The sequence below is a fragment of the Entelurus aequoreus genome, linkage group LG21 (assembly GCF_033978785.1).
Source record: "Entelurus aequoreus isolate RoL-2023_Sb linkage group LG21, RoL_Eaeq_v1.1, whole genome shotgun sequence".
Classification (NCBI taxonomy): domain Eukaryota; kingdom Metazoa; phylum Chordata; class Actinopteri; order Syngnathiformes; family Syngnathidae; genus Entelurus; species Entelurus aequoreus.
The window spans coordinates 13,709,663-13,725,702 of record NC_084751.1 but is presented as its reverse complement, the minus strand read 5'-3'; the positions used below and the strand labels follow the sequence as shown (position 1 = coordinate 13,725,702).

Below are 16,040 nucleotides of genomic sequence, written 5' to 3'. Positions count from 1 at the left end.
GCACCACATTATAAGTCACATAGAATAGACGCTACAGTAGAGGCTGGGGTTACGTTATGCATCCCGTAGTTGCGAGACCTGTTGTGGCTCAATATTGGTCCATATATAAGGCGCACCGGATTATAAGGCGCACTGTCAGCTTTTGAGAAAATTGGAGGTTTTAAGTTGCGCCTTATAGTGCGGAAAATACAGTACTAAAAGCACTTTGAGACTATTTCCACATCCACCCATTCACACACTGATGGCGGGAGCTGCCATGCAAGGCCCTAACCACGACCCATCAGGAGCAAGGGTGAAGTGTCTTGCTCAAGGACACAACGGACATGACGAGGTTGGTAGAAGATGGGGATCGAACCAGGAACCCTCAGGTTGCTTTTTCAAGACCCGTTCTTGGGAATACATAGGTTGCTTTTTCAAGACCCGTTCTTGGGAGCATATAGTTCTTTTTTTTAAAATGTGTATTCTTTTAGGACAAGATAGGATGAGATAGACTTTATTCATCCCACAATGGGGGCATTCAGCGGGAAGTAAAACATGTGCCATTGGGGCTGTGAGGCCAAACAAAGCCATTTTAAGCCTACAGGTGCACAATAAGTGAGTAGTTTAACCCCACACCCATTTTTCAAGGTAGTGGAGATCATCACGTTCGATAGATAGCAACGTGTTGGCCTTGTGGACATGTCATCAATGATTGTGGGAGCTTAAAGGAAAATGTATTACATTTTGGGAAGCAACTGTTACAGCCACAATGCAGGAAGGAGTGGTCTTTTTCTACCCACAGCCGTAATCAATCAATCAATCAAAGTTTATTTATGTAGCCCTAAATCACACATGTCTCAAAGGGCTGCACAAGCCACAACGACATCATCGGCTCAGATCCCACATCAGGGCAAGGAAAAACTCAACCCGATGGGATACAATTAGAAACCTTGGAGGGGACCGCAGATTTGGGGACCGTTTGCTTTTTTGGGAGTCTGTTCTGGCTTCTTCCTGCCTCCTCCTCGAGAACCGTTGCAAGTATCACTTGTTGTCTTTAGAAGCTTTATTTATTAGCCTCTTGGCTTCGCCCAGTTTCTACTGGTGTTTTTGTCATCTGTAGAGTACTGCCTGAAGTATTTGTGTCGCAACAGACATTAAAAATACTTGTTTTGACTGCAATCGCTCCTCTTCCCTGCATCTGGGGTCCAACTTAAAACTGACTAGCTTTTCATGATGTTTGACCATTCAGTGTTTCCCACACATTCATTTATTTGTGGCAGCCCGCCACGAAAGAATTACGTCCGCCACAAATATATTTTATTTTTATTTTTTTTATTTTTTTATTTTTTATTTTATTTTTTATTATTATTATTTTTTTTATTGTTTTGTCCTGTCCAGCTTCTCAGGCAAATCATATAGTTGATGTAGATGCCCATATAGGCTGTTCAGATTTACTTTACAAAAGAGAAGTGTAGGATACTTCTCTTCTTGCCTTATTTGTATTTGACTACTACTGTTTTCTGTTTATTTGTTACTGACTGTGGCAGGACACCTCTGCCTCTGTTTCACTTTATGTTGCTGGTAAATAATATGGGTGTAGTAGTAGGCTAAAGTTACATTATTTAGTATGCACTAATTAAAGGGGCAGAGCTTTAAGAGACATTTTAGCTTTTATATTTTATAAGATATATTTTTTGTAAGAACCACAATTAATAAATATATTTCAGTGAATAACTTATTGTTCAAATATGTATATAAATATGTACATAAAGTGTTATAATTATATTGTAAAATGGATGGATGGATGGATGGATGGATGGACGTTTAAAACAAAACTGTTATTATTAATTAGTAAGTATACATTTTTTGAGCCTTTTTAGAGAAAATCATATCATTGTAGTAAATTATCCAAATTACTCGATGATGTCATGGTGACCACGCCCATAGCCACGCCCATAGCCACGCCCCCACCGCCACAAGTATCGTGGCAGTTTATGGGAAACACTGCCATTGTTATTGTATGTAAAAATATGCACTACAAACACATAATTTCCCCATGTAGGACAATTATTCAGTCTATTCTAACTTATCCCGCACACACATATTGCACATTAAGTGATTGTATCATGTACACATAATAATAAGACTCTCATGCTACTCATACATTAATCATATTTATAAGCTGTTCTTTGATAACTAAGATGTGTGTGAGATGTGAGATTGGTGTCAATGTTGTCAGATCAACGGATGTGTCATGAAAAAAACATATGCACAAGTAAGGCCATGTAAAGCAAGCTCATATTTCACAAAACACTTCTAAAATATCATTTTAATAACACAGTTGAAATATGCGCAGATGCAGGAAATTACAAATCAAATAAAATGTGTTTCCATCTATGTTTTGCAGGATGTGTCAGTGTGGTAATTTGTAACAGAAAATGTTTTTTGCATTTTTTTAAAGCACTCAGCCATAAACGTACCAGCATCAAAATTTAAAAGATGTTTTTGTGCAGTTTTTTTCAAAATGTGATACTTGTGTATATCCATCCATCTATCCATTTTCTACCGCTTGTCCCTTTCGGGGTCACGGGGGGCGCTGGAGCCTATCTCAGCTGCATTCGGGCGGGGTACACCCTTATAGTCAGTTCACTAGTCACTTTATACTTTTTACTGTCTCGTTTTTTTACATTGCCTATTAGAGTGGTCTTAGGCCATATTGCATATTGTGTATATTGTGTTGTTTTTGTATATTGTGTGGTTTTTTCTTTTTAAAAAAAAATGCAAAGCACCTTAGGGAAGCAACCTAAATTTCGTTGGACCTGTAGCTGTACATGCACAATGACAATAAAGATCATTCATTCATTCATTCATTCATATATATATATATATATATATATATATATATATATATATATATATATATATATATATATATATATATATATATATATATATATATATATATATATATATATATACACTACCGTTCAAAAGTTTGGGGTCTGTCATGTCTGTGTTGATCTTGTTTTTGTTTTGCTTGGTTTTTGGACACTTTTTAGTTCCTGGTTTCACTTCCTGGTTTTGTTTTGTTTCCATGGTTACTCATTAGTTTCACCTGTTCCACGTTTGGACTCACACACACCTGTCTCACGTTTTCACATTGTCATGTCACACATTCATGCCATGTTCACAGTTCCTTGTCACGTAAGTTTTTGTTTAATGTTCATAGTTCTCCGCCATTGTGCGCGCCTTTTGTTTTGTCATAGTCAAGTTTTTTCCTCTGCGGTGAGCGCCTTTTGTTTGTACCCTTTTGTTTGTACTTTGTAGTTTATAGTAATAATTAAACTATGTCTTTACCTGCACGCCACGTCCGTTCCAATTCTTGCATCTTGGGAAAACAAAACCCTCACAGTCCCCGTTATGACAGGGTCACCCAAACAATTTTGTGGAATAGCCTTCATTTCTAAGAACAAGAATAGACTGTCGAGTTTCAGATGAAAGTTCTCTTTTTCTGGCCATTTTGAGCGTTTAATTGACCCCACAAATGTGATGCTCCAGAAACTCAATCTGCTCAAAGGAAGGTCGGTTTTGTAGCTTCTGTAACGAGCTAAACTGTTTTCAGATGTGTGAACATGATTGCACAAGGGTTTTCTAATCATCAATTAGCCTTCTGAGCCAATGAGCAAACACATTGTACCATTAGAACACTGGAGTGATAGTTGCTGGAAATGGGCCTCTATACACCTATGTAGATATTGCACCAAAAACCAGACATTTGCAGCTAGAATAGTCATTTACCACATTAGCAATGTATAGAGTGTATTTCTTTAAAGTTAAGACTTGTTTAAAGTTATCTTCATTGAAAAGTACAGTGCTTTTCCTTCAAAAATAAGGACATTTCAATGTGACCCCAAACTTTTGAACGGTAGTGTATATATATGCAAGAGAAAAAAAAAAAACGTAAATGGAAAACATGGAAGGAAGTTAATCAATTAGTAACATATCTAATAAAGTGTAACGGTCTCAACCTTTTGACCTCAACAAAGGTTTTGTCATGAATATTCTTTGTTGCGGGTGAGAACGTTGATATATGGCACTTGGCTTTTACACCCTTTCTTTTACCATTTCCAGGCTCTAAGGAAAGTGAGCAAAGCTGTTCTTTCTCTCCCTCGAATACAGAGTCACTTTCCCCAAAGCGAGGTGTTCTTGAGTCATCTATCAGAATGACTGAGACTGGGCCACTAGGGGAAGAAATGTTGGCAGGATCCCTGTAGCGAGATGAGGCAATATTGAATTGATGGAACCCTTTGAAGACCAGGAGAAGGAAAAAAAACAAAAAAACTGAAATATGGCTACTTTTTTTCCTAAATGGGGCAGGCTATTGGCTCATGATGTATATGATGCTCTGGTTTCTGATATATCCCAAGTAGAATAAGTTATTTGCAGCATGCCCTCACTTTGAATTTAGGAGTACTTTCTTCAATGTCTGAACGTATTGGTCACTTGGAAGGGTGAGTAATAGTTCTACTCTGTCTTTCTCTGCTGCAGCCCTTGACCCAAACAGGGAGGCGGTGGAGGATTTGATGCAGAGGTTCCAGGACAGCTTCCGCATTCCTAAAACATCGCCGGACCTTTCCCACTACCAGCACGTCATCCACAGCTCGTCTACCGGCCGCCGCAGGGTCCCCAGCCACACCCGAGGTAGGGCCAAGAAGTTGTCGAATGAATTCAATGATACATGGTGAAATGGTAAATGGCTTATACTTGTATAGCGCTTTTCTACCTTCACACACACATTCACACACTGATCTAAATGATCACAATGATCTAAATATATGTCAGGGCTGCACCATTAATCGACATCAATGTATTAATTACTGTATTTTCCGGACTATAAGGCGCACTTAAAAATTATTTATTTTTCCACAAAACTCGACAGTGCGCCTTATAACCAGGTGCGCTTAATGTACGGAATAATTCTGGTTTTGCTTACCGACCTCAAAGCTATTTTATTTGTACATGGTGAAATGTTGAGTGTGACCAGTAGATGGCAGTCACACATAAGGAAAACGTGTAGAATGCAATATGATGGCAGTCACACATAAGAGATACGTGGAGACTGCAATATGACTCAAGTAAACAACACCAAAATGTTATATGTTCCATTGAAAATATAGAACATCAGTGTTTCCCATAAACTGCCAAAATACCTGTGGCGGTGGGGGCGTGGCTATGGGCGTGGTCACCATGACATCATCGAGTAATTTGCATAATTTACTACAATGATATAATTTTCTCTAAAAAGGCTCAAAAAATGTATACTTACTAATTAATAATAACAGTTTTGTTTTAAACGTCCATCCATCCATCCATTTTACAATATAATTACAACACTTTATGTACATATTTATATACAGATTTGAACAATAAGTTATTCACTGAAATATATTTATTAATTGTGGTTTTACAAAAAATATATCTTATAAAATATAAAAGCTAAAATGTCTCTTAAAGCTCTGCCCCTTTAATTAGTGCATACTAAATCATTTAACTTTGGCCTACTACTACAACCATATTATTTACCAGCAACATAAAGTGAAACAGAGGCAGAGGTGTCCTGCCACAGTCAGTAACAAATAAACAGAAAACAGTAGTGGTCAAATACAAATAAGGCAACAAGAGAAGTATCCTACACTTCTCTTTTGTAAAGTAAATCTGAACAGCTTATATGGGCATCGACATCAACTATATGATTTGCCTGAGAAGCTGGAAAGGACAAAAAAAAAAAATATATATATATTTTTTATTTTTTTTTATTTGTGGTGGACGTAATTCGTTCGTGACGGGCCGCCACAAATAAATGAATGTGTGGGAAACACTGAACATTACATACGGCGCTCAAAAATGTATCAAAATGTTTCAGTTCAACTTTGGTAAACTATGAAGCCGCACCGCTTGATGGATTGTACTGTGCTTCGACATACAATTATTAGTATGGTGTGTGTATAAGGTAAGACTTTTCTTACCTTCTGGTACCTGCTGATCTGTATTTGGGATCTGCAAAATATAATGTCTGCCGTTTTGATATTATTGTAACACCTGTGGCTGACTCATTCTTCTTCAATATGGTGATACACTCAAACTGCTTTGCCATGTTAGTTACACACCCATGTTTTTGGGATCTGCATAAGTCCTGGAATTTGCGCGTCCGCCTTTGTAGTCCGTGCCGACACCGTAGTCCATAAGCTTTTTTTTTTTTTCTATCTTCTTGTTATGTGGCATTCATCCTCCGCTGTTGCCATTTCTAATATAAAGTAGTTGCTTACCGACCTCAAAGCTATTTTATTTGCACATGGTGAAATGATGAGTGTGACCAGTAGATGGCAGTCACACATAATAAAAATCTATCAAAATGTTTTAGTACGACTTTTGTAAGCTATGAAGCCGCACCGCTTGATGGATTGTCGGGGCATGAAACATACAAGTATTATTATGGTGTGTGTATAAGGTAAGACATATTATCTGGCGTTTTGTTTCGCAATATTATGCAAAAGCAACTTTTCTTACCTTCTGGTACCTGCTGATCTGTATTTGGGATCTACATGAGACCTGAAAAATGTTGCGGTACTATACTAATACTAGTATACCGTACAACCCTAGACCAAAGTACATAATACCACTGTACATTGTTATACAGTGCATTAGGGAAGCTGTTATATTCAGCTTCTGAGTGGCAACAGAAACAGAAGGATGTGATGTGCGAGGGGTGGAGGGGGTCAGCTGCAGCATCACCCACCAAAACTGTTACCGTGTCACTAATGGCCTTCATTTGCCCAATATGGGTGTCTTGCATAACGAGCGAGTGGCTTTTTGTTGACGCCCGCGAGGGAAATAACACAGCAGGAATAAAGACTAGGTGTGCAGGGGTGCCGTGCCTCTCACACAGCGAAGCACCGAGGTGAGCTAATATTATTTGCATTCAGACAATGTGTCTTAATAGTCGCTCGGCTGGAAAAAAAAAGTCAGTTGTGGTTGTGTACTTTGCCTAGGAGCTTTTATCTGGCCCTTTTTTTTTTCCTCCAGTGTTATCGATCTACTGTAAAAGAGGCAGTGGAGGATTATACGTCCTATTGCGGGTCTTCTTCTTCCTTAATTATGAAGGCGGAGTGAAATTAAAAACGTGCTTCATTGTAAAATATTAAGTGCCATTTAATAAATGATGTTACCTGAATTCATGTTTGTCTTGCTTTGTTGCCAATGAAAAAAACAAAACAAAAAAAAACCATCTCAAGCAGCTGCGTGGAAGATGCCGGCCATCAGGGAGTCGAAAGTGAAAAATATGTAAATTAGAGCAACTGTGTTTTGCAAATAAGGCCGCATTAGGAGTAAGCGCAAACCTCGATTCCAAAAATATCTCTTATTTTTTTTAATCTTTATTCAAGTGGATATGGGATGAGAAGGATGCGAGAACCAAGGTCCTCCAGCGTTATTTATAGACTTTTTTTAAAAACTTTTTGACAAACTTTTAAGTTCATTTTCCCCACATTTTATTGCGTTTGTGATGAAGTGAGGCTGTTGTAACTTATGGGTTGTATAGTTCATGTGTGATGATCATTCATAATCTGCATACTTGATTTAATTGCTGATAAATTCATCTATTATTATTTACAGTTACACGAGTTAAAAGGGAATTGATTGGATTTATACATATACCGTATTTTTCAGACTATAAGTCGCAGTTTTTTTTCATAGTTTGGCCGGGGGTGCGACTTATACTCAGGAGCGACTTATGTGTGAAATTATTAACACATTACCGTAAAATATCAAATAATATTATTTAGCTCATTCACGTAAGAGACTAGACTTATAATATTTCATGGGATTTTGCGATTAGGAGTGACAGATTGCTTGGTAAACGTATGGCATGTTCTATATGTTATAGTTATTTGAATGACTCTTACCATAATATGTTACGTTAACATACCAGGCACGTTCTCAGTTGGTTATTTATGCGTCATATAACGTACACTTATTCAGCCTGTTGTTCACTATTCTTTATTTATTTTAAATTGCCTTTCAAATGTCTATTCTTGGTGTTGGCTTTTATCAAATACATTTCCCCCAAAAATGCGACTTATACTCCAGTGCGACTTATATATGTTTTTTTCCTTCTTTATTATGCATTTTCGACCGGTGCGACTTATACTCCGGAGCGACTTATAGTCTGACAAATACGGTATTTGATATTGATTATTTGAGAAACACTGACACGGAATTGAGTTGTTTTCTACTTTATAGCCTAACAAATGGTTAACTAAAATACTGCATGTTCCACAATTCATTGCGGCAAACCGGATATAAAAAAAAAGACCGGGAGCAGGTGCATTGTGGTTGTTGAGATTGAGCATTACAAGCCTACGGGTGAATGAATGACAGATAACAAGATAAACGGATCCATTTGTACCGTTCATTGCTCCAATTATTAAAGTTAAAGTTAAAGGCCTACTGAAATGAATTTTTTTTATTTAAACGGGGATAGCAGATCTATTCTATGTGTCATACTTGATCATTTCGCGATATTGCCATATTTTTGCTGAAAGGATTTAGTATAGAACAACGACGATAAAGATTGCAACTTTTGGTATCTGATAAAAAAAAGGCTTGCACCTACCGGAAGTAGCGTGACGTAGTCAGTTGAACATATACGCAAAGTTCCCTATTGTTTACAATGATGGCCGCATGAAGTGAGAGAGATTCGGACCGAGAAAGCGACAATTTCCCCATTAATTTGAGCGAGGATGAAAGATTTGTGGATGAGTAAAGTGCAAGTGAAGGACTAGTGGGGAGTTGAAGCTATTCAGATAGGGAAGATGCTGTGAGAGCCGGGGGTGACCTGATATTCAGCTGGGAATGACTAAAACAGTAAATAAACACAAGACATATATATACTCTATTAGCCACAACACAACCAGGCTTATATTTAATATGCCACAAATTAATCCTGCATAAAAACACCTGCGTGTTTGTTATGCTAGCTCCTAGCTCCTCTGCTAGCTCCTAGCTCCATAGAACACGCCAATACAATTCAAACACCTGATCAACACACACAATCACTCAGCCCAAAAGACCGTTTACCTAACCCAAGGTTCATAAAGCTTATATATTTTTAAAAAGTTACGTACGTGACGCGCACATACGGTCAAGTTATCGAATGTTTAGCAGCCAAGGCTGCATACTCACGGTACCTGATATTCAGCTGGGAATGACTACAACAGTAAATAAACACAAGACATATATATACTCTATTAGCCACAACACAACCAGGCTTATATTTAATATGCCACAAATTAATCCTGCATAATAACACCTGCGTGTTTGTTATGCTAGCTCCTAGCTCCTCTGCTAGCTCCTAGCTCCATAGAACACGCCAATACAATTCAAACACCCGATCAACACACACAATCACTCAGCCCAAAAGACCGTTCACCTAACCCAAGGTTCATAAAGCTTATATATTTTTAAAAAGTTACGTACGTGACGCGCACTTACGGTACGGTACGTGTTATGCTAGCTCCTAGCTCCTCTGCTAGCTCCTAGCTCCATAGAACACGCCAATACAATTCAAACACATGATCAACACACACAATCACTCAGCCCAAAAGACCGTTCACCTAACCCAAGGTTCATAAAGCTTATATATTTTAAAAAAGTTACGTACATACGCAAAAAAAAGCCAAAGCTGCATACTCACAGTAGCACGTCTGCGTCTTTGTCATCCAAATCAAAGTAATCCTGGTAAGAGTCTGTGTTGTCCCAGTTCTCTACAGGCGTCTGTGTATCCAAATCAAAAGTCCTCCTGGTTAGAGTCTCTGTTATCCGAGTTCTTCCATCTTGACTGCATCTTTCGGGAATGTAAACAAAGAAGCGCCGGCTGTGTACTGTTGTGGCTGACTACGTTCGAAAAATACGTCCATTTCGCACCGACAACTTTCTTCTTTGCTTGCTTGGCTTCCTTCTCCATAATGCAATGAACATGATTGAAACAGATTCACGAACACAGATGTCCAGAATACTGTGGAATTATGAAATGAAAACAGAGCGTTTTCGTATCGGCTTCAATGTGGAAGGCATACCCGTGTTCGTCGGGCTACGTCACGCGCATACGTCATCCTCAGAGGCGTTTCGAACCGGAAGTTTAGCGGCAAATTTAAAATGTCACTTTATAAGTTAACCCGGCCGTATTGGCATGTGTTATAATGTTAAGATTTCATCATTGATATATAAACTATCAGACTGCGTGGTCGGTAGTAGTGGGTTTCAGTAGGCCTTTAAAGTCGCACTGACACACACACTAGGTGTGGTGAAATTACCCTCTGCATTTGACCCATCCCCTTGTTCCACCCCCTGGGAGGTGAGGGGAGCAGTGAGCAGCAGCGGTGGCCACGCTCGGGAATCATTTTGGTGATTTAACCCCCAACTCCAACCCTTGATGCTGAGTGCCAAGCAGGGAGGTAATGGGTCCCATTTTTATAGTCTTTGGTAGGACTCGACCTATCGATCTCAGGGCGGACACTCTAACCACAAGGCCACTGAGCCTGTTTTTATTTGTTTATTTTTTTCTTTTCTATTTTTCTTTTCTATTAACCCAGCAGCCACCTGGTGTGTGGTCCACTAAAAGAAAAAACCAAAGTAATTTGGTCTCTAAATAGCCCCGGCTTAAAGAACACTACCATTAACTGTTGTGGCTGTAGGCAACCTCCCGATTAACTATTTTCTGAAGTCAACAAGATGGCAGCAACTGCATTTGAAATAGGATCTTTAAAAAGTTGGTTTCACTGAGAAATGGGTAACATCTGTTTTTAGTACCAGGTATTGATTTATGTAAAATCAAACATATTTCCTCATGTCCAGTTGGCGGCTCAAACACTTGGCGGGCAAACAAGCACTCTAGCAGCACTCAGAGCGGACTCAGCCAAACTGCCTCTTGAGTAGTGATGGGATTTCCCATGCCAACAAAAAAAAAAGTATGACTGATAGAAAACACACCAATTTACAGTAAGGCTCCAATTTTCAAAATACGCTAGCTTGATGCTAATATACATTAGACTTGCCTTAGACAAGCCACGGATTAGCATGAGCAATTTTACATGGCAATTTCAACCCCATACATTTGGTAATGAAAACAAGTGTGTAATAGGGGGTGGAGGGGTGGGGTGTCACCCACATATGCGGTCCTCTCCAAGGTTTCTCATCGTCATCCCACTGGGTTGAGTTTTTCCTTGCCCTGCATGTGGGATCTGAACCGAAGATGTCGTTGTGGCTTGTGCAGCCCTTTGAGACACTTGTGATTTAGGGCTATATAAATAAACATTGATTGATAAGTATGTGTAATACGTACAATACTTACAGTATGAACACTTTTTAGCGCACAACAAACAACAAGACTACTTCCTGGATAGGGAAACACACCTTAGTCTATACACACCTGCCATCTAACGCCTTGGGATTGCAACTGCATAGATAATATACATATGCAATACCTCCAAATGAGACTCAGAAATGTAAGAAAATAAGATGTAACAACTGGACAGAATATTTAATAGGGCGGTGAATATTTGTAAACCACATGATTTGATTCAATTGTTGGATTTGATTCAGAATTGATTCACAATTAAAAATCCATACTTTTTTAATAACATTGGGTGCCAGTTCTATGATTAACTACATTCCTCCATAAAATAGATAAACAGCTCTGATAATTTATGTATTACCTAAAACAAAACTGGTTTTGTTTAATAAAATTATACCTCAACATTCAACAAAGTCAAATACCAATAAGGCAACAAGAGAAGTATCCAACATTGCTCTTTTCTAAAGTAAATCTGTACAGCAGATATGGGCATCGACATCAACAATATGAGTGGCTGGACAGGACAAATAAAAATAATAATAATAAAATAATAATAATAATAATAATAAATAAATAAAAAAAAAATATATATATATATATATATATATATATATATATATATATATATATATATATATATATATATATATATATATATATATATATATATATATATATATATATATATATATATTAGGGTTGTACGGTATACCGGTACTATACCGCCTCTAGTTGTTGCAGCCATTATAAAATCCCCTGAAGAGCAGGGAAACCTGCCAAACAGGCTTGTAGGGATGAAATAGCCTGTGTTTTTTCCTGACCTGACGTATACGTATACAGTATATATATATATATATATATATTTTTATACTTTTTTTATTGTTTTTTAATTGATTAAGAATTGTTACAAATAATCATTACATTCCAAAAACTATTTTTCTCGACACCCCTATTATTTATTATTATCACCTCAGTTATGTTCAATAAATGTATTAAACACATGAACACACTCAGAAAGAATTACAGTTGAGTACTGGTTGATTACCAGGTACCAAGATTTTGTACCATATGGGTGTTGTTGATAAATTATCCTTAGGTCAAAGCTGGTTTCAACTTTCTCATGCACTCCGAACCATTATCAAAGTTAAAATAATGACTCCATTTATAGCTGGCTTCCAATGAACGACCCACCCCTTTTAGGGTTTAGATATAAACGCCCCAGCTATGATTACAGTACTGTATATCAGTTTATTTGCAGAGGATCTGGTCTGCTAAGACTGCTATCAAACCCAAACACAGACTGTTAGGGGCTTTGGGGAGGGTCTCAGATCCAGGCAAGAGGATTTAGGCAGAACCTGTATTTACTTTCTGTTGTGTTCCAGTCCCAGTTGTAACGCATATTGGTACACGCGTGATGCTTAAAGGTATGTCACACTGGCCGCCCACTCAATCCTCCTGCAGTCCTCTGCTGCCTCTGCTAAACCCAAACAAGCAAGTACTCATGCCGAACTGTTATCGTAGAGGACGGTAAAATAATCCTCCCGGATTTCATCAGCCGGGTTTACGAGTCACTATACATGAAGACGTGGTATATTTCACGACCTGGTTCCAGGACTGCTTTACTATCATTTTGTAATCCTTGCCACTGGCAGCAAACATTGATGAGGTGAATTTCTAAAGGGTGTGACCCCTTGCCTCCCCTGCAGTATGTCGTTCTTCCACCTGGGATCAAGTGGAACTGGTTTGGAAAGGGTGAACCCACACAAGCCAAGAATGTCTGCAGTGGCAATGGGGGCGTGTTGTCAACCATTACACTTTTCTATATATAAAAAAACAGATAGGAAAAAAGGAGGAACAATTGGTTCTGTGACAGAGCTTCCATCCATCCATCCATTTTCTACCGCTTGTCCCGTTCGGGGTCGCGGGGCGGTGCTGGAGCCTATCCCAGCTGCACACGGGCGGAAGGCGGGGTATACCCTTGACAAGTCAGCACCTCATCACAGGGCCAACACAGATAGACAGACAACATTCACGCTCACATTCACACACTAACCTAAAATTGTTGTTAACCATTGAAATTACCGTATTTTCCGAGCTTTGGAGCGCACTGGTATTTAAGCCGCACACGTCAATTTTTTAAAAAACAACAATATTTTTCCACATATTAGCCGCACTAAACCATATGCTGCGTACACAGTACAGGTCAAAAGTTTGGACACACCTTCTCACTCAATGTGTTTTCTTTATTTTCATGACTATTTACATTGTAGATTGTCACTGAAGGCATCAAAACTATGAATGAACACATGTGGAGTTATGTACTTACCAAAATAAAGTGAAATAACTGAAAACATGTTTTATATTCTAGTTTCTTCAAAATAGCCACCCTTTGGCTTTGATTACTGTTTTGCACACTCTTGGCATTCTCTCGATGAGCTTCAAGAGGTAGTCAACTGGAATGGTTTTCACTCCACAGGTGTCATAGTTTTGATGCCTTCAGTGACAATCTACAATGTTAATAGTCATGAAAATATAGAAAACGCATTGAAATGAGAAGGTGTGTCCACACTTTTGGCCTGTACTGTATATACCGGTACCAAACATTTTGTAAATGTTTATTTACATACCTTATTGCTTCCAAATGGTGCCTGGCAGTAAAACGGCTGATCAAGCAAAACAGAAGTCATCGTCATGGAGCCACTGGCTGTGAAAGCTAGCTCTCCAATCAGCTAAACAAACTCAATATTTCTGCGTTGACATTTTACTGGGGAATTTTCAAAACTGAAACAATACAAAAAGAATGCCAATGTAAGTTAATAATACTAATAAACACACTTGTAAACGTGTTAGCATATTCGCTAATGGATAATAATCATATTCACAAATATGCATGAAACAATCCTACAGACGTCACACATAGGACAGTTCAGTAAGTGTGAATTGTTTCAGTTATATTGTAAAACTTACAAACGTTGCTTGGAGTGATGAATGAAGAATCATTTTGAGCAGAAACGCTATGGACGGTTATTCTTCCGGTTCAAGGCACAAAACAGGAAGTACATTTTCAATCCACAGCACCTATGGTGATCATATTTGTCTAAAATATGGCGCCATAGCACAAACAATAACACACCTTTTCAGTGTATCTGTCATATGTTGTTGTTGAATACAAAACATAGTGACCATTAGGGAAGAAAAATCCATAAACTAGCTGCACTGTTTCATAAACTGCTGTGTTCAAAGCGTTGGAAAAAAGTTACAAAAATAGGGTAATTTAAAAAATATATATATTTTAAAATGTGATATTATTTAGTAAATAAATTCCCAGGATTCCCATGATTAATTTGCATTAATCCCGCTGATGTAACATTGTATTCAAAAATATGCATGAAACAATCCTACAGACGTCACACATAGGACAGTTCAGTAAGTGTGAATTGTTTCAGTTATATTGTAAAACTTACAAACGTTGCTTGGAGTGATGAATGAAGAATTATGGACGGTTATTCTTCTGGTTCAAGGCACAAAACAGAACGTACATGTTCAATCCACAGCACATCCAGTGTCTAAAAAATGGCGCTATAGCACAAACAATAACACACCTTTTCAGTGTCTCTGTCATATGTTGTTGTTGAATACAAACCATAGTCACTGTTAGGGAAGAAACATGCATACATTAGCCACACTGTTTCATAAGCTGCAGTGTTCAAAGCGTTGGAAAAACAATTCAATCAATCAATCAATGTTTATTTATATAGCCCTAAATCACAAGTGTCTCAAAGGGCTGTACAAGCCACAACCACATCCTCAGTACATAGCCCACATTCGGGCAAGGAAAAACTCACCCCAGTGGGACGTCGATGTGAACGACTATGAGAAACCTTGGAGAGGACCGCATATGTGGGTAACCCCCCCCTTGAAAAAAAGGGTAATTTTAAAAAAACACCACCATTTTTTAACTTGTGATATTCTTTAATAAGAAATGTCCCAGGATTCCCATGATTAATTTGCATTAATCCTGCTGATGTAACATTGTAAATGTCATGATCCGTGGCCCGGATCATTTTTTTGTTATGTTAGTTTTGGACTCCCTTAGTTCCTGTTTTGTGCACCTCTGGGTTTGTTTTGGTTTCTATGGAGATTAATTGGGTTCACCTGCCTCTGGTTAGTGGTCGGCACGCTCACCTGCAATCGACCACTAAACAAAGAGCTATTTATTCACCTCTCTCGCCGCACTCGTCCTGGCTTCTTTGTTTGCTTCATGCTCTCGTCACGTAAGTTTTGCTCGTCTCCTAGCCTATGTTTAGTTTCGAGTGTGATTGGCACGTGTTTCTTTCGACTTGTTTTCTGTGTTCTTGGTGGTGCTTTGATTTGTTTGAGAATGAAATCATGTTCCTACCTGCAAGTCCTGTCCGGAGTGTTCTGTTTGCATCCCGGGGGAACGAACCTTGCAGCAAGCCATGACAGTAAATAACAGTACGACAAGTGTAAAACACTGCAACACACTGTTAAAGGCCTACTGAAACCCACTACTACCGACCACGCAGTCTGATAGTTTATATATCAATGATGAAATCTTAACATTGCAACACATGCCAATATGGCCGGGTTAACTTATAAAGTGCAATTTAAAATTTTCTGCGAAACTTCC

General features: G+C 38.4%; 1 protein-coding gene across 3 annotated transcripts in view; it reads left to right on the top strand.

Moving 5' to 3' along the window:
• LOC133638425 (astrotactin-2-like) overlaps positions 1-16,040 on the top strand; it is a 910,889-nt gene that overhangs the window by 448,022 nt on the left and 446,827 nt on the right. For all 3 annotated transcript variants that reach the window (XM_062031014.1, XM_062031015.1, XM_062031013.1), the window contains exon 5: positions 4,528-4,680. In XM_062031014.1, the coding sequence (XP_061886998.1) occupies positions 4,528-4,680 (153 nt within the window). The remainder of the gene's footprint in view (positions 1-4,527; positions 4,681-16,040) is intronic.